This window comes from Phascolarctos cinereus, unplaced genomic scaffold (genome assembly GCF_003287225.1).
Source record: "Phascolarctos cinereus isolate Bilbo 61053 unplaced genomic scaffold, phaCin_HiC Scaffold_2;HRSCAF=192, whole genome shotgun sequence".
NCBI classification, from domain to species: domain Eukaryota; kingdom Metazoa; phylum Chordata; class Mammalia; order Diprotodontia; family Phascolarctidae; genus Phascolarctos; species Phascolarctos cinereus.
In genome coordinates this window covers 343,803,359-343,828,638 of record NW_027555625.1, presented here as the reverse complement: position 1 = coordinate 343,828,638, position 25,280 = coordinate 343,803,359, and the positions used below count along the sequence as shown (strand labels likewise).

The window sequence follows — 25,280 nt, the reverse complement described above, 5'->3', positions numbered from 1 at the left end:
GGGAACTCCTGATGCTAAGAAAATCAAAGATCCAATCCCTAGTCTTTCTATGCAGATCTCCCTTACTTAAAATCCAATTCACTTGCATGCCAAGGCATCACTGATGTCATGATGTCATGGTCCTCTTCGAGAATGAAGGACAAACAGCAGCAGCAGTGATATAGTCCCTGGCCTCAGAGAACTTGCATTCTTTCTACTTCCAATCTAGCTTTGGAAGGTGATATTCCTGTGCCAAACACCTGAAGTTGGTTTGCTTTGAGCTCTTTTTTTACCTCAGTATCAAGAATGGGTGTCATTGAGCCATTCAGCCCTTCTCCTGAGGCAGCTTTGTGTAGTGGATAGGGCGCTGAACTGAGAGTTAGATCTGGGTTGAAATTTTCCCTCTGACTTTAATATGACCATGGACAAGCCATTTAGCATCTTCAAGCCTCAAGTTCCTCACCTATAAAATGGAGATCATAACTGCTCCAGTACCTTGCTCCACAGTCATACTGTGAGGGTCAATTTAGATGTGAACAAAGTGTCATGCATTTTATAAATGTCATTTTGCAATCAATGCCACTTATTTATGAGAACATTGGTTGTATCAGTGATTATTATGAACATGTAAAAGTTTGCTTTTGTGCAAAAACCCCTCATTTATAGAAGGGTTAAACACCATGGTGTTTAATGCCTTAGCAGATGTGGGCATAGGGGCAGCTAGGTGACACAGTTGATAGAGCACCAGCCCTGGAATCAGGAGGACCTGATTCAAATCCGACCTCAGACTCTTACCAGCTGTGTGACCCTGGGCAAGTCACTTAACCCCCATTGCCTCCAAAATTTAAAAAAAAAAGTAGAAAGCAGATGTGGCCATTGACAAGCATGGTGTAGGTGCAATAATCTTCATGAGGTATTAGATTTTCCCAAAACCACAGAATTTTCAAGCTGTGGAAGAGACCTTAGAAATCACTTAGCCTAACCTTTATTTTGTAGCTGGAGAGATGGAGTGGGAAATAATAATCCCAAAGTCACATGGTGAGTTAGTAGGTGTCAGGGCCAAGTCTTCTGACTCTTTGTTCCAAAGCTCATTCTGCTATTATTTGAACCATACAATCGAATGCTTGATTAACTGGTCTGTATTATATTTTTCTATTTCATTCATTTGTCCTGAAAGCAGATTACAAACTTTAAAGTGAGTAAGGGGCAAAGCATAGACTAGAATCTAGGTTTCCCATTTCCTGGTCCAGTGCTTTTTCTACTAAGCCAGGCTACTTTCTATATATTGACAGTATCATATAGTATTAGAAGTGGGAGGGATCATTGTCTCAGAGCCAGGAGGGACCAGAGGTTGTCACAATCCAGTCACACTACATATAAACAAAAATCCCCTCTATGACTTGCCTGACAAAATCTGTTTGCCCAGCCTCTGCATGAAGACATTTAAATATGAGGTAAGAAAATTTTGAAACAAGTAAAAACTTTCCAGTGATGGGAGCTGTCCAAAAGTGGAATGGGCTGCCTGAGGATGTACAAAAGGCTTCAAAGTTTCAGGTAAAAAGGTGGACAACCATGGGTGGGGTATGTTTTAGGAAAGGTGCTTATTTGGGTACAAATTAGATGAGATGACTTCTGGGACTTTGTGACTTCCCATACCAATCTTAGTTCAACTAGTTCAATACCTTCTCTTTATAGATAAGGAAACTGAGCTCCTCTGTCAGCACACAGTTGCCTAGTAGCACTTAAGATGTCTTGGACAACTAATTTCACTTCTCTGGGCCTCAGTTTCTTCATCTATGAGAAAGGGGGAAGTCTTGATGGTCAGTTTTGCACTCTTAAAAATTGTTTTCCATGACACAGATGATGCAATCCTGGTGAGTTTGGCAATGGAGCTGCAAAGAAATGTTTCCAAAGGACACAATGAGAGAGGGAGAAAGAGAGTGGGAGAGAGGGGAGTGGCATGAGAGAGAGAAGAGAGGAGAGAGGAGTCTCGTTTACTTTAGAGCAGAGGTTCTTAACTTAGATTCTGTGAATATGTTTAAAATTTTTTATAACTACATTTTAATATAATAGGTTTCTTTCATAATCCTATGATTCTATTTTAGGTATTTAATTTAATTTTTTTTCTAAGAAAGGGTCCATATACTTTACCAGTCTGCAAAAGGCAACCACAATACAAGAAATTTTAAGAATGCTTCCTTTAAAGATAGGAAAACTGGAGAGAATGTTCCCCTTGCTACTTGAAGAAAAAAAAAATCTAGAAATCCCAAGGTTCAAGAAAGTCAAGAAGATATTCAGGCAAACAACAAATTAGTACAGTTCTGGAGTTATTCCTGTAGATTAGTCTAGGGACATTGAGCCTTCAAGTGGGTTCACAGGGTAAGAGATCCTATGACCTCCTGGAGAATTATGGATCAGATAGATGAGGTGTCAACTTTAAAAAACCCAAATGAGTCGGTGGTCTGCATATATTCAGTAGAATGTGTAGGAAGGAATTCCAGTTTACTATGGTGCAGGGGAAGGAAAAACTGCTGAAAAGGGAGCTAGTGTCTACTCCTTTGGATACTCTGCCAGGCTTAGAAGAGGCAATCGGGTTCTTCTTATAGGCTAAGGGTCTCAAATAGCCTTGTCTCTACCTTGAATGAGAGGGATCCATGCCCAATTTGTGGCTGTGTGAGATTCTAGCCACTTCCCATAATGACTAGAACTAACTTGGGATTTTGACCCTCAGCCCAGATTATTTTGCTGGAGAAAATAATTTCTAAGAGGTGGCAATATTTCTTGGATCCTAGAAAATTCTATTGTTTTATAAAATTTCTGTTTACAAATGTGCTGGGCTTTTTTTGAACTCAGGAAGATGTGTCTTCTGACTCCAAGGTCCAGTCCTAGTCCTCTGTCCAGTGTACCACCTAGCTACCCATCCCTGTTCCTATGTCCAAAGAAAGAATTGTCTCAGGAGTATGAAGGACAAATTGTAATAGGAAGAGGCTGAAAGAGAAATGACCAGGTTGATTCTTACAGTATTTAGGCAAGTGGAGATAAGGGCCTGTACTAGAAATGGAAAGGAAAGCATGAATGTTAGATCTATCATGGCACTGTCACCAGCAGTCCTTGGCAACTGATTGGCCATATGATGAGGATGAGATGAAGCAAGAAGAATTGAAGCTAACTCCCGAAACTGTGAAAATGGAAATGGGAAACTGGGTAAATGGTAGTAGTACAGGCAAAAAAAGTGATGTCATGTAAAAAAGATTAAGGGGCAAAGGTTGTAGGTTCAGTTTTAGATGTATCTCCATAGAGGTACTGGTGGAGCATTCCAGTGGAAAGGTATTGTAGGCCATTGTCAGTGTAAATCTAGAGATCAGAAGGTCCTGGAGCCACAAATTAGGAATTATCTTCATGGAAGTGATGGAGGTTAAACCCATGGGAGTGAATGAAATTATCAAAGGAGAGAATAGAAGACAGCCAACCTCCAGATGTTGGTACCCTGGAATAACACCCCATTGCTAGTGATAACTTTAAGGAGTGAGAAAGTTCACTGTTCTGTAACAGCAGAAATACAAATGAACTTCATCCTAATATATCACATTTGTGTTCTTTTTTCCCAAATTGATATATGTTTTATTCAGTCATTCCAAAAAGAAGGCTGATATAGTTTTTATTTTCATTAAAAAGTATATGTCCTTAGTATAAAGCTATAATATATTTTAGGGCTGCTAGATGGCATAGTGCAGATTGCTGGGCCTGGAGTCAAGAAGACTCACTTTCCTGAGTTCAGATCTGGCCTCAGACACTCATTAAGCTGTGTGACTCTGGGACAGTCACTCAACCCTGTTTTCCTCCTTTTCCTCATCTGTAAAATGTGATGGAGAGGGAAATGGCAAACCATGCCAGTATCTTTAGCAAGAAAACACCAAATGGGGTCATGAAAAGTCAGACAGTACTGAAATGACTGAACAACAAAAATAATACATTTCTCTGTAAGGGAGTAGGGGATGCAATTTTTAAAAATGCAAATCTAATATTCTTCAAAATACAGGTCAGTAACCTAGATACTTATTTTGTTCAGACCAATTTTTCTAGTGGCTGGAGACCGGCATATTTCTGGCTTACTTTAGACCATCACCCATTTGTGTTCCAAGAGCACAGTGACAGGCAAGCAAGTAAGAGCCCCTTCAGAGAGAAAAGCTTCTTTGGTCTGAGGATGGTCCATTTTTAGAGGGCTTTACACATGCTGCTCAATTCCCATAATCTCTTTCCCTAGCAGTCTTAGCTGTAATAATTAAAGAACTCCAGCAGGTACCAATGAAGCCCAACAGTAGATGAATGAATGTGCCCTTCAAGGTGCCACGGGCATTCATCCAGGAGAAGCGGAGTAGGCAGTTTCTTTATGAAAAGTTGGATTAGGATAGAAAGACAACTGAGATAATGATATGCCCACTCTCACAAATCTTTCTTTTTCAAGAGCCAACCATCCTCTTCCTGACTTCCCTTGTCTATAGGTTGATATTCTCCTGACTGCTGTTTAAGGTCCTCCATAATCTGATCTCACTGATCCCATCCAAACTTGTTTCCCAATTCTCTTAGTTTACCTTCTCTGTTTCAACTCGGCTGCTCTACTAATCCAGGGATTACAGAGACATGATTCAGGATAATAATTCCCTCTCACTTTACCTTAGTGAGGTGTTACTTTTCTTTGAAGTAGCATTATTTTGATCAAGTCAATGTTGTAAATTTCTCCATACTATAATAGTAATAATTGATATTCATATCATAACCTACTGGTACTGGTGTGGAGGAGTGGTAGAATCAATGTGGAAACTGAGGTTCAAAGAATAAACTTGATTTCCTAAGTTTTTTCAGGTAGTAAATTGCAGAGCTGATATTTCTGCCTCTGACTTTTCATAGGTTGTGGATCAATACACCACTGGAGGGCTGAGAGGAACAGGCCACAAGGAGACTTTCTTGCCACCCCAGTCTGCCCCAATAATGTTCCCAACAAAAGCTCCCCTTCTGCTCCCCTTCTGCTCATACCTTCTTTCCCTTTCTGGGAAGACTTTCTCTTCTGGCTAGAGGACTCTATCTCTTCATGCAGTCCCTTGATTTGGCATAGACATGACTGCTCATTGAGCAGGGAATCATGTACTATAATCCCTCCAGGAATGAGAAGGCCCATAGACCTTGACCTCTGCCCTGTCACTGAACCCAAGAACCATTGGATCTTGTATGTGTTGTCTTTCCTAATTAGAATATGAACTACTTGAGAATAGAGACTGTCTGACTTTTCTATTTGTATCTGTATTGTATCTGTATTTGTGGTACATAGTAAATGCTCAATAAATCCTTTTTCATGCATTCATATATAAATTTAAGGTTTGAGAAGCACTTTATGTCTGATATCTCATTAAAACCTCATAGAAAGACTAGGAAGCAGGTACTACAGGGATTATCTTCATTTTACAGATGGGGAAATTGAGCCTGGGACAGTTTAAGTGACTTGCCCATAGCATCAGATGTGAACTTGGGTAGTTCCTGACTCAGACCTGGAATCCCTAGACTCTGCATGCCCAGACTTCATCTTCTAGAGGCAGAGGTAGAGGTAGAGTTGTGTAACAATCACATGTGCTTTCTGTCAGGTAGCCTTAGAAAGGCTGGGCTCCCCTCAGGATTGCCTCTTCAGTGACCTCAGCTACAAATTATGGGATGCAGCATTTTACAAAAGGATCATAGATCTTGAGCTGGTAAAGAGCTCCAATATCCTTAGTCTATCACTTTCATTTTACAGATGAGAAAATTGAGGGCCAGAGGTGTTAAGTGATTTGCCTAAGTTCACAAAGACTGTTTTTAAGTGGCCAAGCAGGGATGTGAACAACGTTTTCTTTGCCTAAGTTCACAAAGACTGTTTTTAAGTGGCCAAGCAGGGATGTGAACAACGTTTTCTTTGCCTAAGTTCACAAAGACTGTTTTTAAGTGGCCAAGCAGGGATGTGAACAAAGTTTTCTGGCTCAAAAGTTCAGTGCTTTCTGTGCTGTGCCATGATGCAGTGCCAGTCTTGTGGAGAGAAAGGGTTCCCAGAAGGTAGCCCTGCGAAGAAGCACCTGCTTCAGGGTGCCTTCATTGAAACTCCACGGACCAGGGTTATGGAAATTAATCTTCTAATGAGAAAAGGAGGAGCTCCTAGGCAACACTAACCTTTGGTGGGGGCGGGGGATGAAGATCATTTGTGCAGTCCCTGGAGTTGTAAGAGCAACAAGAGAGTAGGTTGCAATATGGGGAACTGGACTTGGCTATCAGTTATGAGTGTGGGTTATTTGGACAGGGTAGTGTCAGAAGATTGGAGGCAGATTTGGGGTCAAAATAGGATTCGCTCGGATGTCAGGGATTTATCTCCCTAAGCAACTCCAAGTTCATTTTCCTTTCAAAGGAGAGTTTGAACCAAAGGGTGCTGCCATAAGTCTTAGGTATAGGACCCTATGGGGAGTAGTATTAATAAGCTACTTTAAGAAGGATTACATATATACATATATGCATGTATACACACATTTATATGTATACATATACATATATGTATACACATATATGTACATATATATGTTGTATACATGCACACCATCTATCTCTATCTATCTATCATCTATCCATCTATCTATCTATCTATCTATCTATCTATCTATCTATCTATCTATCTGTGTGTAGGCATATTTTATACTGTGGAGTGAAATCAATGCCGTCCTGTATTTAGTCTCAACACTTTGTTATACTTACATAGACACTGGGAACATCTGTGGTGACATAGACATGAACTATATTTGAACTAAGGGCTCCAGAAGAAACTCTGAGTGTGAGCAAAACAAACCACAAGGACATGCTTAGGCATAGGGGAGGGCTGTTCCCAAAGTCAAACCTGATATGTGTAAGTACAGAAAGTTATGCCCACTGGGTCACAGGTTATATCTGTTACTATTAGGGACTGCCAATTATAAATAACTTCAGTAATTGGGAAAACCAAATAAACTAGAATAGTGCTATCTTCAGATATCTTCAGTCTCCAGACATCAGCAAGGAAATCAGGATACTAGAGATGGACATCTGGTCTCCTCAGAGGCAGGATGTGAACCCATGTCTTCTTTACTCCAACCCCAGAACTCCATTCACTTTGCCACAACTTCTCTATTCCTATACCCAGGGTCACCCCTCCAGGCACATCAGAGTGTTCTTTCTTCCCTAAAATTGGCCAGGTGCATATGTTATAGTGGAATGAGCACTGGATTTGTAGTCAAGAAGATATATGCTGAAATCCAGTGATTAATTTTAACTTCTCTGGGTCTCAGTTTCCTCACATGTAAAATGGGGTAATTGACATAAATGGCTTCTGAGCTCTAAAACCTACAATCTTTCCTGCTTCATGTAGAATCATAGACTTAGATGTGGAGGGCACTTTCAATTCCAATCCTTCATTTCACAAATGAGGAGACAAACACAGAGAACATAATTGATTTGCCAAGGGTTACACAGCTAGTAAGTATCTGAGGCCTGATTTGAACCCAAGCCCTACTGATCCCAAATCCAGTGTCCTAGCTAGCAGAGAAGAGGTGGTAAACACATAGCCCACAACACTCCCTAGTGTGACTGAACCATTAAAATATAATTGGGAAATATTTAATAAAATAATGAAAACACAAAAAAATAGATAACACATTTCAAAACTAAGTCAATGTATGGCCCACAGGAATCCTTATGTATGGATTAATGGTGCCCATTTCTTTTTGAGTTTGAAATACGAACAGACAGTTTGGGGACAGAGAAAGTATTCCTTGTGATAGAGCATGCTGTCTCTCTTAATGGCTCTCAATCTGCCTGAAGTAACCTCTCAACTCTCTAAACCTATTCAGATGCTGCCCTCTGTTTAGCCCTGATTCCACTCCCACTTCCCCAGATACTCCATCATTCAGTGAACCGTCTCTCAGATGTGCTCTTGGACCACTTGCTTTGACATCAGTCATCTTTGACATAAGCCATACATTACCTGGAGATGTTATTGATTTTTACACAGGCATTGTGATTTTGTTAATTGGCCCCAGGAATATCTTCTTGCCACGATCAGTCTCTGTCACAAAGTTTAGCACTTAGCGTACAATTTAATACATTTTAGTGTATAATTTATACACTTAGCGTATAATTGCATGCTGCATTATTCTGTCTAATAATGGCTTCAAATAGGTCATCTTTATCTTTCCAAAAAAGTTGTAAGTTACTTAAAGGCAGGCACTTGACATTAATAAATTCTTATGTCATTTATTTCTGATGGCTCTATTAATGGTCTGGAGACTTGGAAATATATACATACACACATGTATACATGTATGCATGTTGTGTGCATCTATATCTGCTGTTATTTTTAATATTCTTGTTTAGGATATTCATGTTCTAAACTCTCTTCCAAGGAAAGAGGGAAAGCTGCCTTCCTGCCTTTTCCTTTAGTCTAGTGGAAGAATGCCCCCTGGCAAAGTAGTTATGTCCAAGAGTAGAGGATAGAACAGAAGATGGAGTTGCTTTCTTACCTAAAACCCACTTCATGATAAGCATTTCTGTCCATGAGAACTGGGTGGTTTTTACTCTAAAGATCTGTTTAGGATAATCCGTGTTGGTCTCATTAGGGAGGTTTTTAACGCCTTCAAACCGGTCTGATGCATTCAAAACTAACAATCCCAGGAAGATTGTGAAAGATACCGCATGGGCCACAAACTTCATGAAAGGGCTCCTCAGGGTCCGTCCTAACTGGAAATAAAATATGAACAAAACAGATAATTAGCTTGGGGGCTCCCTTTCCCTCTGGCACTTCTTTTCTTGCACAAAAAGATCAATCAGAGGATACTCCAATTTGGACAGTGTATTAAAAGCTACAGACTGAAAATATATCCCATGACATCTTCCCATGCTCATTTCCAGGTAATAGGATGACATATTTTTGACAGGCCTGATCCTTTTCTATTTCTGAAGGCTTTATGGGATCATTGAGGGAAAGGGTTTTTAAATACACTTTCCAATCACTTCTATGTGCTTGTTAGCAATAACATTGCTTCATTCAATTCCATGGACCTAAATTTTCATAATCCTCTTATGACAGCAGACTTGATAGAATTGACAAAGTCATGAACCTGGGAAAGAGATTGGGATTTGAGATCTTCAATATTGAGACTCAAGGTTCCATTTGGGAACAGAGTCTGAGACAATCCCCAGGGGTAGGGTGGGCATGAGAGATAGAGAGCCCAGGCCACCTTGAGGCTACTGTTGAGATGGAGTAGGTCAGGGCCTGATCAGGAGTTTATCTGGGGATACAGACAGTTTGGGGATAGAGAAAGTATTCCGTGTGATAGTTTTCTAATTGTTTTAATTATTCTTACTAAGTTCAAAGTCTAGTTATTTCTACCTGTTGATGGAGCTCAAATATTGCTAACCACTCCTAAATTTTGTCATTTTGGAGTAAATTCCTGATTGCCCTGCACTAGTTGCAGCTACTGAGTTTTGACATGACTTATTAGCTTAAATAATATGGCAAGCCACTCCAGTATCTTTGCCAAGAAAACCCCAAATGGGGTCATGAAAAGTAAGACAGGACTGAAAAATGACTGAACAATAACAAAATACTTTGCTGGCTATGAGTATGATGAATCCTTATTAATAGATATGTTAAATGACCTCACTTCATTTGGGTTTCCTGACAATTCTTTCCCAATGAGGCCCAGTTCCAATCTAATCCAGTCCAAAAAGCACTTAAGTGCTTACTAGTATGTACTAGTCTCTTGGGAATGTCAAGTTCAGGAACAGGAAGTAGGCACTTTTGGCTGGAACACAAAATGAGTGAAGGGGAACAAATCAACCTAGAAGGGTATGCTGGAGCCACATTGTAAAGCTCTTATTCTATGTCTTTCATTTGGGTGAGCAGATGAGAAAGAACTAGACCAAGTAGGAAAGTATTTCCGAAGCATAGCTGGAAGTCCATTGTAAGTGCTTAATAAACACTCCTTGATAAATTAATTGAAGTTTACTTGAAATACATACACACTAAGTTTATCTCATTTATTCATTCTTCTACAAGTTTCTTTCTGGCCTTTATAGACTTCACACCCTGGCTTCAAACTGCCTTTCTAGTATCATAATAGATTACTCCACTTCATGACTCTATGGTCCAGCCCCGTTGGCCTCCTTGCCATTCCTCCAACATTCCATTTCTCTCTCCACACCTATTATAATTCCTGGCTTCCTTCAAAGCTCAGCTGGTATCACTACCCATAAAAGGCCTTTCCTGTTTTCCCAGTTGCTAGTTTCTCCCCTCTCAAATTACCTTCTAAATATTTTGCATCTCCTCCTCCTCTTCTCTCTCTCTCTCTCTCTCTCTCTCTCTCTCTCTCTCTCTCTCCACCCCCCGCCCGCCTCCCAGTAGACATGCTTATTGAGGAATGAGACTATTTAATTTTTCACTGTGTATCCTCAGCCTCTAGGACAGGGGCTGACATATAGTATATGTCTAATGAATGGTTATTGATTGGTTCATTCAGACATTTAATTTCACTAGTAGAACATATACCATGGGTGACAGATTATTAGTTCAGAAATGGATAAATAATAGGTGTTTCTTTAGTAAAATTCTTCTAAGAGTATGTCCAATATAACATTTATAAAACAGATGGGTTGATAAATGCTATAATAATATGCTTCAGTATGGTAATTATCTACTTTAATTACTGTAGCTATTACTATAACATGATTGATTGTAATTAGAACGCTGTGGCACTAACCTAAGGAAGTACCCAAAGTAGGGAAAAAATGTGTTCATTGTCATATTTCAATTTTACCTGCATTTCAGGTCTTGTCTACAGAAGATCTAAAACAATTCTCTACAAAGACATGCAGGGTAGGTGTGATTCTGGGAGAAATTCAGTTAAGTCCTCTTGCCTTGTGGTCTGAGGCCAGGATAACTTCAGAAATACCAGCTAAATAGGTTAATATTTACCAATTTCTTATTAAAAAAATTAACATTTACATGTTATTTTTGTTCAGTCATTTCAGTTGTATCTGACTCTTTATCACCCCACTTGGAGTTTTCTTAGCAAAGATACTGGAGTGGTTTGCCATTTACTTTTCCAGCTCATTTTACAGATAAGGAAACCAAGGCAAACAGAGTTAAATAACTTGCCAGGGTCACACAGTTAGTAAGAGTTTGAAGCCAGATTTGAATTCATGAAGATAAATCTTCCTAACTGTAGAGCCAGCATTCTATCCACTGAGCTACCTAGCTACCCTAGCTACACGAGGCACTCAGGAAAGGAATCTCAATTTGATAATTCACTTAAATGAGGAATTGAGAGTATTTTAGCCAGTAAACAGATATGAGCAATTCAAAATGTTTTAAATATAAATGTTGCCATTATTTACACAAGATGACATAATTAACATTTATTGTTTATTGCTTGTTGAACATTATGCCAAGTGCTAGGGTAGATGAAACATTTGCATATTTACATAGAAATTGAGTACAAAAAAAATCTTGAGAATCATGGTAAAAATTATTGAAAAAGGCACTAACTCTAAAGGCAAATCTCATCTCTGATGTTTAATAACTCTTTGACTTTAGGCAAGTCCCTTACACTGCACCCAAGTCTCTTCATAAAGAAAAGAAAACTGAACTTAATGACCCTTATGGTCTCTTCCAGCTCTAAATATATCATTCTATGCTCCCAAGGGGATCTCACTCTTTCTTGAGGCAGTCAGTCTAGTCTACTGTTGGACAGCATTAATCATTTAGAAGTTCTTCATAATAAGGATAGGATGGGGGAGGGAAATGTGGACTATTGGGTAGAGCAATAGGTTTGAAATAAGACCTGAGTTTGAATACTGGATCATAAACCTTAGTTATCTAATCATCAGCTTTTTCATCTATGAAAGGGCAATAATACTATCATCATTGTTTACTCACAGTGTTATGAAGTCATAGTATGTCTTAAAAACTCTATATAACAATAGTAATAGTTATTATTCTATTAAGCCCATATCTACCCCCCTCTCACTTCTATCCGTTGGTTCTTGTTTTGTTGTTTAGGGCCAAGAATGTCAAGTGGGATTAATCGTTCAAATATTCGAATACACCTACCACATTTCCCCTAAGTCTTCTCCAAGCTAAACACCGCTAGTTGATTTGATTCAATTTGTCCTTAGATGGCATAGTTTTGAGGTGCCAGAGTGTTTTCTAGACCAGCTCCAGATTGTCAACCTTCCTTGTAAAATGAAGTGCCCAGAACCACAAGCAGTATTCTTCACCTCTTACCATAGCCACCACCACTTGCACTCCCATGCTTCACTTCCACAGGTGACTTGAACTTGGAAGTGCATTAAACTGCAATCAATGATAATGTGAATGCAACAGAACAATGCTGAGCAGGTAACAAGAAAAAAACACTGGCTCTAATTTTTAAGATTATCATGCACCCACATTCCCATTGAGAGACATAGTTTTTGGGATTAAAGCTGTTGTTGCATCCTTTTTCTTTAGCTTACTGTTTTTCCCCCTAATATTAAATAACTCTGTAAATGCTTTTAAATGTATAACAACTCCTGGGAAAAATCTGCAATTTGTCCTAGACATCATTTGTTGGACCATCCCAGACTCAGTTTCACATCAGATCTAGCTCTTGGATTTAGAAACCCAACTTTCCTCACCACATCTGGGCTATTCTTTTTCTTGGAATTATAAATGCACTGTTTTATAAAGCACAAAGTTGATAAAAACTTTGCAAAGGTTAAATAAAAAGTAATCACTGACTCTCTTCCCTGATTTTTCACAACAGGAAATAAATGCCTATTTGACTCAGGAAAATAATAATTTACTTTAAAATAATTCTTCCTTCTGACATCAGGCCACCAGATGAGACAAACTAAATAGAGGAAGTTGACTGGTAACTGAGCAACTGAGTCCAGACGGTCATTACCGCTAATAATAGAAATTGTAGTCTTGGGAAGGTTGGAACTGGATCTGCCAGAAACTGAACATAGCTTAGAGAAAGTCAAGAGTCCCTGGTTCATAATCTAATTATCCAGCAAAACTGATCTTCCTAAGAAACCACTGAGACAAGGCAACTGTCCTATATACTTGAGCTGCACACAGCTAACGGAAAACAGGGTCAGTGATTATGAAAATAACAGGTAGGTAGGGTCTAGAAGAGGAAAGGTGCTGTGAAAACCAATCATAAACCAGCTTAAATAAGTTTTATACAAAAGAACAAAAACACAACACTATGGCCAAGAGTCTTGAAAAATTAATAGCTAACAATAGTATTTAATATGGGAAGAGATATCATTTCATGGTATAGTAAGGAAAGGGCTAGTTGTAGGGGCAGAAGCCCTGCATTTGAATTGCTGCTCCACTATATACTATGTATGTGACCTTGGACAAATTGTTTTGTCTTTCTTCATCTATAAAACAAAGCAGTTGGTCTTGACAACCTCTAAGTTCCCTTCTAGACCTCCTTTTAAAGAAAGTCTCCCTTGATACTTTTGGACAAATCACTCTACTTCCTTATTACTCCAAAAGAAGAATTATTTCTGTCTCTCATAAGCACCTGTACTCAGTATAGCCTTTTTAAAAACTGAACTGAAGTGATGGACATGAAGGTACTACTTAAATTCTAGTGTTAGAGGACATTTTCCATGTGATCTGTGACAAATCAGCCTTCTTGTTTTTAACTCACACTTATGATGCCTCTCTCTCTCTCTCTCTCTCTCTCTCTCTTTCTTTCCATTGCCAATGTAAATATACATATATACATACACTTATATATATATATATACATATATATACACATACATATGTATATAAATATATATACATATATACACACATACATATGTATATAAATATATATACATATATACATACACACACACACACACACACACACACACATATATATATGTATATGTATATATAATGGATCTTCAATTTCATTGGTATAGGAAACTCCCAGGTGAGAAAACTCCCTCTGCTAAATTAGCTTGCAGCTTCTCTATAACTTAGTCATAAAGGGTTGCCTAGGGGAACTTAGAGGTTAAGTGGCTTGCCCTGGGTCAAACAGCCAGTATGTGTCAGAAGCATAATCTCTCCACAAATGCCTCTTCAGTACTTTGAACCAGGAATTGGCATGCTGCCACTTTGGGATATTAACTATACTGCCATCACTCAGCAACCTTTGAGGTTAACTCCATTTGTATTTATCACTCAGCTAAGAACATTGCTGATACAATCTCCTGGCCTGTAGGTCATGCTCTCCTCTTTCAAGGATTTTAGGAGCTAGCTTGCAGTTTTTCTTTTCACCTCAGACGTTGACCTCATACTTGGGGTGTATAATATATACACTGAGGACCCTTTAAAGCCCTGTCTTCCATATTCATCAACATTTTCAACTTCCAAGAAACATATCCTCAGTCCAACTTGGCACCCGAAAGGGATTTGTCATACCTTTGATTTCAGCATCATCAGTAACCAAAATTTATTATTTTGAATTTTGAAATTTCTTTTTTTTAATAATAACCTCTCAACTTTCCATATTTTCTGTGTCTCACTATAGATCTAATTATTCATCCTCAATGCAATTCCCAGCCACTTTATCTCTCTCTAGCCTTCCTATCTATCCTCCTTGCTCAGGATTCACTTTCTTCCCTTCAAGGTCTTGAACCTAGAATAGATTAATTCAGTTCCACTCTGTCGTCTACCCTTCACTTTTTTGCCCCCATACTTCTGGAGTACATGCTCTGCTGATTCTTTATATTGGATCTACCCTCTCTACTCCTGAATTCCACTGGAGTAAGTTGTATAAGAATCCATACTCTCCAATTTCAAATAGGCCTTTACTAACTACACAGAAAATCTTTTACTCTTACTTGAATGATCGCCCATCCAAGTCCACCAGTAGCTATTTCAAGCATTTTTCCTCTCTTCCCAAGTCTCTAACCACAATCCTCCCCTCCCAGCAGAAAACTATGCTCCTACTTTACTGAAAAAATTGAGAACATCCACTATGAGTTATCTTGTTTACTCTTTGACGCACCTCAAAACCTCTCCTTCTTTACTCTGGTCTCTGAGGAAGGGATGGCCAAGGCCAGTCTCTCTGCTTATGTCTTCGCTTCTATTCCCTCATTTCCTCTGGGGGCTCTTCTTCTTTCTCTTAATTATAATCTCTCCCTCCCTATCAATTCCCTCCTGCCACCTGTAAATGTTCTCATATCTAAATCTTGACATTTAATCTCTGACTCTAGCAAGTTCGTGCAGACTGTCTTCCATGTCTGAGGGGCACCTTCTCCTTACCTCTGTCTCTCAGAGGTTTTGTTTTCCGTGAAGGCTCAACTCAGGTACTAGCCTCTGATTCCCCTAGTTGTCAGTGCTTTCTCTCTCCTTCAAACGCCTTCACTGCCCCTCCCCCCCATTCCACTTATAATTAAAGTTCTACCATGATACCTCACTGGGGGATAGAGATGACCCTGATTTCTCAAAGTCTTTGTCATCAGTTCATAAACTATGGTAGGTCTTTCTTATTTAAAACCTTTTGAATACATAGTGATGGTGCTATATTGTACCTGAGCTCATTTCAGAGGTCTTATAACCAATCACCATGTTGCCTGAAGGGTAATAAATTTTTTAGGCATAGCATCTCCTAAAAACTGCCTTAGAGTCATAGAAATATTACAAACTATGCTGGCAGTAGGAGTAGTCACACTGACAGAATCACAAATACTTGAACTTTAGACATATTTGAGATTTCAAAGCACTTTCCTCACAACAACCCTCTGAGGTGGGTCTTGAAAGATTTATTATGTTCAGTTTACAGATGAGAAAACCAAGAATCACAGAAGTTAAGGACACAAAGCACATAATAAATGTGAGTGATGGGATTCAAACTCAGGTGTGCCGATTTCAAATTCAGTGCTCTTTAACTTACACCACCTTGTGCCATGAACAAGAAGAGCAGCTACTTATATAATATTTTAAGGTTTGTAAAGTACTTCATGTAATTAACTCACTGCGTTCTTGCAATAGGCCTTGCAAAAGGATCTACTGATCCTTCTATTCACCTTATTGAAAAGTAAAGGAAATGTTTGGTAGATAAGGAAATTGAGGATCAGAGGGGTTTAAACGACTTGCTTAGGGCAGAAGAACTTGTATGTGTCTAAGGCAGAATTCAAGCCCCTTCTTGATTCCAAGTCCAGTGCTTTATTTAATACACCACGCTGTATACAAACATTTGAACCTCCCTTTTAAATCATTTCAGTTCTAGTACAGCCAGACATCCCTTCAAAGAGATCCCAATGTCTTCTCCACTGGTGGTTTTTTTTTTTGTTGGGGGAAGGCAATATTTTGATATTTTGACAAGTCATTTAACTGCCACTGTGATAGTAATCTACTTCAAAGGCAACAGATGAGCTTCTGATGTTGTTTACTGATCTTTCTTAATGAGCCCTGTGACTAGTTTATAACTATAATTGAATTATACCTATGGAGAGGGAATAGGGATTACAGCTCTGATTTCATTATTATAGAGAATTTCCAGGTGAGGAAACTCCCTCTACCAATTCAGTTTGCCACCTTTGTGATCTATAGTTGCATGGAGTACTCCAAGGTTAAATGACTTCCCAGAATCCCACACTCAGAGGTTATTTGACTTGTCCAGGATCACACAGCCAGCATGTGTCAGAGGAGGGACTTCAATACAGATCATATTGGCTTTGAGATCACCTCTACCTCTATCCTATTCCACAATGCCTCTCACCTATGGGGAGACTACAAATACACATGTATATAAATGACATATGTATATATCTGTGTATGTACATCATTTTTTATTCATTTACATTTTCTACATGTTAGTGAAGCTCCATTAAGACATAAACAACAAAAAAGGTCCCCCAAAATGACAAGATGAACTCTAAGGTCCCTTGTAATTCTGACTTCCTAAGGTCATTTGCCCTCAGTTGCTGATCTTCTCTGAAAGCTTCACAGTATTCATTTGTTTGAACCTGCTCAGGTTCATTTCTGACAAAAAGTGGGATTTGGACATGGAAGGTATGGAGGGGATAGAGAACCCCTGTCCCTGCAGGCTTTTACCTCTCAGTTGTTCAGTGGATCAAAACCAGTCAAGGATGCTTGCTTTAAATCATCGCAGCTTGCCATAGCCAAGGACAGCTCCCCAAAGAGCACCAAGGCCAAGATGTCTCCTCTGGTGGTGAGGCCTATGTTTCTATACTTTGATATTTCTGCAAGTAAGAATAGCCAAATAGCTACCACTTTTGATAAACTCCTTGCTTCAAAAAGAGAAAACAAGCTTCTGGTGCTGTTTCTAGTCTTTTATAAAACAACTCTGTAACTAATTTTTAAGGATGATTAAACAACAAAAGTTAAGACAAAAAGCCAATATCTCCTATAAGGAGTACTCGTTTGGGTAGATTTCTTCCCATCTTTGAGCCTCAGTTTTTTCATCTGTAAAAGAAGGAAGTTGGAACAGATGATCTCTATGGTCCCTTTCAGTTCTAAATCTGTAGTCCAATGAGAATGATTCCTTTCAGTAACTAATATATTAAAAAAAAATAAGATAGCTAAGATTATAAATTTGAATTCAACATTAAGTAATATAAAGCAGCATAATAATATACAATTTAAAAATTCATTGGCATTTGATCCCTTTCATAAAGAATAAATAAATCATGAGGAAGTATGGAAGAAAGATCCTTTCAGAATGAAAACCTATGGATAAAGACAGAAAGTTGTTTGTTTATGTTACCCAGATTTCCCTCATGTTAGGCTACATAATCTGAATGGCATAGATAATGAAGAAAATAAAGCAAAATCAAGCTAATATTATTTACATAGATTTCTTCCATTGTAATGTGATTAAGGACAGATATACACATGCACATGTAAAATAAAAATAATAATGATAGCTAATATTTATATAAGGCTTTAAAATTAATCTATCTTTGGAATCAGAAAGTCTTGGGTTTGAATCCTGTCTGACACAGACTGGGTAATACAGCCAGTCTGTGTCAGAGGCAGGACTTAAACCCAAGACTTAACTGCTTGGTGATTTAGGTAACTCTTTAAGACTCTTTAAGTTGCAGAGATGGTGTCCATACCCTTTGATAGAAGAAGTTCCCCATTGGGAAGAAAGGAAGGAAATAAACATTTATTAAGCATCTACTATGTGTTAGGAACTATGATAAATGCTTTGTAAATACTTCATTTGGTCCTCACAACAGTCTTAGGAGATAGATGCTTTTATTATCTCCATTTTACAATTGAGGAAATGGAGGTGGAGAGAGGCTAAGTGACTCACCTAGGTCACACAACTAAGACAGTGTAAGTGTCTGAGGCTGGATTTAAACTCAGAGCTTCTTGACACCAAGCCCAGTGCTCTATCCACTGTACCATCACAGGTCTAGTCTCTATTCCTTTGCACATATTATATATATATATGTAATATATATTTACATATATATCCTTTTGCATATATATTATATTTGATCATATGTACTTAAGTGTGTCATGGCTATATTCCACTAAACCCACACCAATAATCAGCAAACTTCTATCTTAAAACAAATAATGACAAATTTAACTTGGGAATAAAATAGCAAGCATAAGCATAATGGCTTATTTTGTCAAGTTCTGCACACATGTTTTTGATGGTCCAATAGCTCCTAATGGAGATGGACACTCTCAACAAGTTATTAGTTTGATAACAGAGATCTTTAAATGGACACAATTAACTAATCTGCAGATTGCAGGTTCACACAACATCAGAGCTGGACAGAACCTTAAAGATTGTCCAATCTTTGCTTATCATTGTATATGACAGCAAGAGAGATTCAACTAGTGCTATTTCAGCAGCAAGGTTAAGAAATTTGCAAATTGTCTTCAGTCAATATGTTAGTATTTTGTCTGTTTTTGAGATTGTCTTCGTGTTAGCTTGACTTTCCCTTTAATGAAGAAATCTTTCTTCTCAATGGGTGATATTATCAGCAGCTGGCTGGTGCTATGGACCCAGAGGTGACATTTGGTAAAAAGCTCAGTTCTACAGTCACCATACAGAACTGGAGAATCAGACAATTGTGAAGTATGTCCATGTGGCTTTTAGTTCGACCCATTCTCTATAACATCTTTGAGGAGTGATTGTCTAGCCTGTGCTCAAAGACACCCAAGGAGGGGAACTCATCCCAAGACATTCCATTTTTTGACAGCCCTCATTGTTAGCAAATGTTTTCCTGACATCAAGCCTTAACTGATTTTTTTTTTGCAACTTTTACTCATTACATCTAGTTTTATTTTCTGGGGTCAAACAGAATAAACTTAATCCCCTTTCCATGTGATATCCCTTCAAACACTTTAACAAAACTAGAATGCTTCATTTCATTCTTTTTTTCTTCAGCGTAAACATGTCAGTTCCTTCAAATAATCTTCATATTATTATTACTCAAAGCCTTCCGCCATCTTGGCTGTCTTCTTCTGGACACATTTCAGATTATTAATGTTCTTTAACATTGAATTATTAATGTTCATTAGTGGTTCCCAGAACTGAACCTAATACTCCACGTAAGATTTGCCAAGGGCAGAGGACAGTGGGATTATCCTGCCCCTGTTTCTGGAAATTATGCCCCTCCTAATGCAGCTTTAAATTGCATTAGCTTTTTTTTTTTGGCTGCCACACCATTCTGCTAACTCCTGTTGAGCTTGAGGTCCATCAAAACCTCCAGATCCTTTTCAGATCAAATCCTGTCTGTCCTCTCATGTTTGTGGAGCTAATATTTTTGAAACCAAGTGTAGGATTTTACATTTATCCCTATTGAATTGCATCCTATTAGATTCTTCTTCATGGTCTGGCCTGTCAAGATTCTTTTGTGTCCTGACTTTTGTCATCTAGTATGTTAGTTATACTTCTCACCTTTGTGCCACCTGCAAATTTGATGAGCATACATCTATACCTTAATCCAAGTCATAGATAAAATGTTAAATAGAAAATGCCCAAGTAGATACCTGAGGTACTCCATTAAAGACTTCGTGGTAAATTAATATTGAACTATAAACACTAATTTTTGAGTCTAGTCATGGTCCAAAGAGTTTAGGGTCCATCTGACTTCACTATACCCTAATCTTTATTTTTTCCACAAGAATAGTGTCACAGGCAAAGAATAGTTCCTACCCTCAAGAAACTTACAATTTAATGGTGGGGATGGGGGAGGGAGACACCATGTAAAAAACTATGTATAAGCAAGATATTTAGAGGATAAACTGGAGTTAATATCAGAGGGAAATCTCTAAAATTAAAGAGCACTGGGAATTTTCTTTTTTGAATTTGGTTGAGATCTGAAGGAAGCCTGGGAGTACAGGAGGTGGTAGCAAGGAAGAGGAGGTCAGTCACTGGATGGTAGAGTACATGGAAAGGAGTAAGATGTGACAAGATTGTAAAGGAAGGATGGGGCCAGATTATAAAGAGTTTTAAAGAAGATTTTATGTTTGATCCCGAGGGTAAAGGGAACCACTGGAGTTTATTGAATAGGAGGATGACATTGTCAGATTTGTGTTTTAGAAAGATCAATATGATAGTTGAGTAGAAGGTCAACTGGAATCGGGAAAGATAATGTAAGGAGATCAATCAACAGTTTGTTGCAACCATCTAGGCATGAAGTGATAAGTTCTTGCACTAGGGTGGTGACAATGTTAGAGGAGAGAAGGGACATATAACAGAGACATCATTTAGGTAAAATTGACAGGACTTGGTAATACAATGGAAATGAAAGGTGATAGAGTGTGAGGATTACAGGATGATACCTAGTTTGTAAGCCTAGCTGTTTGTGCAGCTAGGTAGTACAGTAGATAGAGTGCCAGGCTTGGTGTCAGGAAGACTTATCTTCCAGAGTTCAAGTCTGGCCTCAGACATTCACTAACTATATGACTCTGGGCAAGTTATTTAACAGTGTTTCCCTCAGTTCCTTATCTGTAAAATGAGCTAGAGAAGGAAATGGCAAACCACTGCAGTGTCTTTGCTAAGAAAGTCCTAAAAGGGGTCAGGAAGAGTCAGACACAATTGAAATGACTGAACAACAAAGTGAGGGTAGGATGATAAATAGTTTGTAAGCCTATATAACTGGGAATATGATGGTATTCTTAATAGTAATCAGAAGTTAGAGAAAGAAAAGGGTTTGGGGAGAAAGTAATGAGTTCAGTTTTGAACATGTTGAACTTGAGATGTCTACAGGACATCCAGTTCAAAGATGTTCAGTAAGTGATTGGAGATGTGAAACTGGAGGCTAGCATATGGTTAGACCCTGATAAGTAGAGTTGAAAATCATCAGCATAGAGATGATAATTCAATCTATGGGAGCTGATGAAATCATCAACTGAAATAATGTAGAGTGAGAAGGGAAAAAGACCCAGGACAGAGTGTTGTGGACACAAGTTCATGATCTGAATGAAAAAAAAATTGAAGAGTGGTCAGATAGATAGGAAGAGAACAAGCAGAAAGTAGTCATGAAAACCTATAGAGAAGAGAATATCAAGGAGAAGGGGTAATCAACAGTGTCAAAAGCTTCAGAAAGGTCAAGATGGAGGCTTGAGAAAAGGCCATTTGATTTAGTAATTAAAAGATCATTGACAATTTTGAGATATACAGTAGACAGAGATATGAGACTGCAGGTTAGCAGAGAGGTTGGAGCAGGATAAATGATCTGAGAATCATCTTCATAGATATCATAATTGAATGCATAGAAGCTTCACTCAACTTATGGCATAATTCCACAGACACGAAATTATCTTTAAGAGTAAATTGGAATGACCCAATATTCTCTATCCAATGGCTTTTTTTTCAAGCAGAGAAAACATTTGTCATATTTCAGTTTCTGATATATGTGTGTGTGTGTGTGTGTGTGTGTGTGTGTGTGTGTATACACACACACACACACACACACATCCTCCTTTCCGTCCCTCATGCTGAAGACTACTTGCCATATTTGAACGTTTGCCATATATATATATGTGTACATATATATATAATGTATGTATGTAAGTATGTATGTATAGACACACACATATCTTCCTTTCCATCTCTCATGCTGAAGACTGTTAGCTCTCTACCTACCATGAATAACATTATCAGGTAAGATTACTTCTTAGCCTAAAGAATAAGTGCATTTCTATTTCAGTTTCTCTGCTGTAATTGAACACACTATCTTATCTTTCCATTACTAGGAGGAAGAGGTCATAACTACCATTTTTACAAGACAGATGTTGCAATTTCTTATGTAGTTGACCTTCTTAAAAATTGTCATATTTTTCATTGAATCTTTTCTAGCTAATTTTAATTAATTAATTTTAATTTATAATAATAAATTTAATTAATTTTTGAAATAGTATCTAGGGTAACACAGCATTGAAGAATTTGAGAATAATCTTAAGTGTTAAACTGGAAAATACCTCAAACATACTAGATGGATCTCTCTTCCAAACCTTGAGAAAAAATTTGCAAGAATTACTGAAAAAACCCTGCAGCTGTTGTTTAGAGGCAATCCTGTGTCCGTCAGTAGAACTGGCATTGGATTTGAAGTCAAAAGACTTCAAAATCAAAAGACCTAGGTATGAGTCTTAACTCTAAAATTTACTACCTGTATGATTGTAGATGTTGCCTAACTTCTCTGTTCCTTAGTTTCTTCATTTGTAAAAACTGAGTCAATATTATTTTATTTTACAAGGTTGTTGTAAGAGCTAGGTTAGATGCCTTAAATGAAGTGCTTTGTAAACCTAAAAGCAATATATGAACAGCCGCTATTTTTTTATAATGCCAAATAGTTGCACTTTGAAAATCATCTGGTTTAGAGAATACCAGCAGACTACTCTCTGAGGGATACACAGCTTCCATGACCAAAGTTTGTATTTATTCTGGGAGGAAAAAAAATCAAAAGCCAGATCCATTTGAGTCTTCTTTTCCTCCTTCATATTCTTAGTGCAAGTCTCCACTTGTTGAGGCCTGTGTAGGGAAGCAGGGATAAATCTTGGAAAAATTGGAAAGTCTTCCTCATCCTTTCTCCACATTGTGCATGTTAGGGGCCCAGGGCTCCACGATCTGGAAAATCTGCATAAAATTTTTGGCCCTGAGTTCAAACCAGACAAGCATGATTTTTTTCTTTTTCTTTTATGGGATGTTTATAGTATCTTAGTGTAAAATTTGGGTTGTTATTATGCAATTGTATATATGTGCCTCTGTGTGTGTGTGTGTGTGTATACATACACACACACATACATATATATTATATATATATTATATATATTATATATATATAATATATATATATATATATATTTTGCATTTCTGAGTTTCTAAACTTTTTTCTGTGTCATCTGCTGTCCTTCATGTGTCATCTGTGACTTCCACAAAGCTCCCCAAAATTCCCATTTAATTTTCTGTGCTGACCTGAGATATACCAAAACTTTAATGGGGAAAGTTGCAGTGTGGAAGGGACAACTGTATTCTCACTTTCCTAGACCCCACCTTAAGATGCCCTGAGGAAAGGATCTGAAACAATTATTTTTCTTTCCATTTGTGTAAATACAGGACCAGTGATTCTTCATTTAGGGAAATCTTCATTCAAAGGGTTAGGAGAGTGGCAATTGAATCAATTATTCAATTATTCTCCCCACCTTACTTAAAGTAACTACCTCAATCAGGTGAGAATGGACTGTTTAACCAACCAATAAATCGAACAAAGGTGTTAGAGGAGGTGGGAAAAGACCCTAATTAACTGAGAAAGAGTGAAAGCCATTGGATGAAATGAAGTGATACTATTACAATGAAAATATGTTCAGATTGACTTAAAGATATTGTCATTCCCAGTAACTTGTAGCTAAAACAGCAATCTAGCTTAGACCCCAGACATTTGAATGTTAGATTAGCTCAAGTGAGAGAGTAGTTCCAATCAAGCGACTGAAAAGGAGTCACTTGATGGACTGAGCAAAAGAAAGCCTTTTTCTCCCTCCCTCTTTGACAATCTTGTGAACTTGGGAACATCAGAAATTTAGAATTCTCATTGGTTTCTTAGGAGGCCAGGAACCAGGAAAAAGTAGACTTGCTGAGGTAGCTTCAATTTTCCAATCTTGTAGCTTCAAGATTCTTCACTTAATATGCCTAACAAGAACTTCATGAGAACCTCACAAAGGGAGAAAAGGACTTCCAGCCTCTAGGAGGTGTGAAATATTAGCTTGGACCCACTTTTCCCTGGACCCTGTATCTATTTGTGGAAAACACCTAGGGGACCTAGGTGGTTTTTTTTCCTTCTTTTTTTTTGGTGGGTGATATTTTGTTCTTATTGTTCTTATTCTGCTGTCATATTAAATAACCATTTCTAAAAGGAAATCTTTTATATTCTTGGGGAAACAAAATTAAAGGATGAGAGGTACAGAATCAGATCATGAAAAGTGCAGTACAGGACTGTCAGAGCAGAGTTAGAGAGATTAAAGAATTTACAGAACTAGTCACAAAATGAATGGATACATTCAAGGATGAATCATAGAAGCTTATTAAAGTCCCCCAGAGAACTTGGAGAAAGAAAAAAATACCAAGGCTAATGGATTATTTAAAGTTACAAAAGCAAGTACAACATATTTTTCATTGTTCCACCTAGGGATATCAAAGTTTCTCATAGTTTCTTCAGATGAGCAAGGCTACAAGCCTTGCAACAATGTAGTAATAGAACTCTAGAAGCACAACAGAGACCTAGGACGCAGATCCCATATTGTAATAACTGTGTATATTCCTTAAATAGAGACTAAGAATCCTAGAATTCTAGAATGTCAGAGTGGAAAGTGGTCATCTACTTCAATTTTCTCATTCCACAGATAAAGAAAGTAATTCCTAGAAAAATATGAAATGAACGGCTGAAGGTCACATAGTTAGGTAATGGTCAGTGTGGTAGTAGAGCTCAGGTTTCCTGGCACCTAGCCCAGTACTATCTTTTTTGAGGGGTGAATAGTAGGTATGGTGTAGGAGAGCAATGCTGCCATTTCATCAGTATAGGAATTCCCTCTCCCAGTGCTCAATGACAACTGTTTTGTAATTTATAGTCTAAGAGAATTACCTAGGTGATAATCTGAGAGGTTAAAAGACTTGTCCAGGGTCACACAGCCAGCGTGTGTTAGAGGAAAGATTTCAACTCAGGTTTTCTAGATTCTGATGTCAGTTCACTATCCACTATGCCAAACTCTCTCTTATAGT

General features: G+C 38.0%; 1 protein-coding gene across 1 annotated transcript in view; it reads right to left on the bottom strand.

The window, feature by feature from the left end:
* The window catches only part of TRPC7 (transient receptor potential cation channel subfamily C member 7), a 296,237-nt gene that overhangs the window by 93,993 nt on the left and 176,964 nt on the right, over positions 1-25,280 (bottom strand). The window contains exon 6 of the mRNA XM_078149184.1: positions 8,541-8,757. Within this exon, the coding sequence (XP_078005310.1) occupies positions 8,541-8,757 (217 nt within the window). The remainder of the gene's footprint in view (positions 1-8,540; positions 8,758-25,280) is intronic.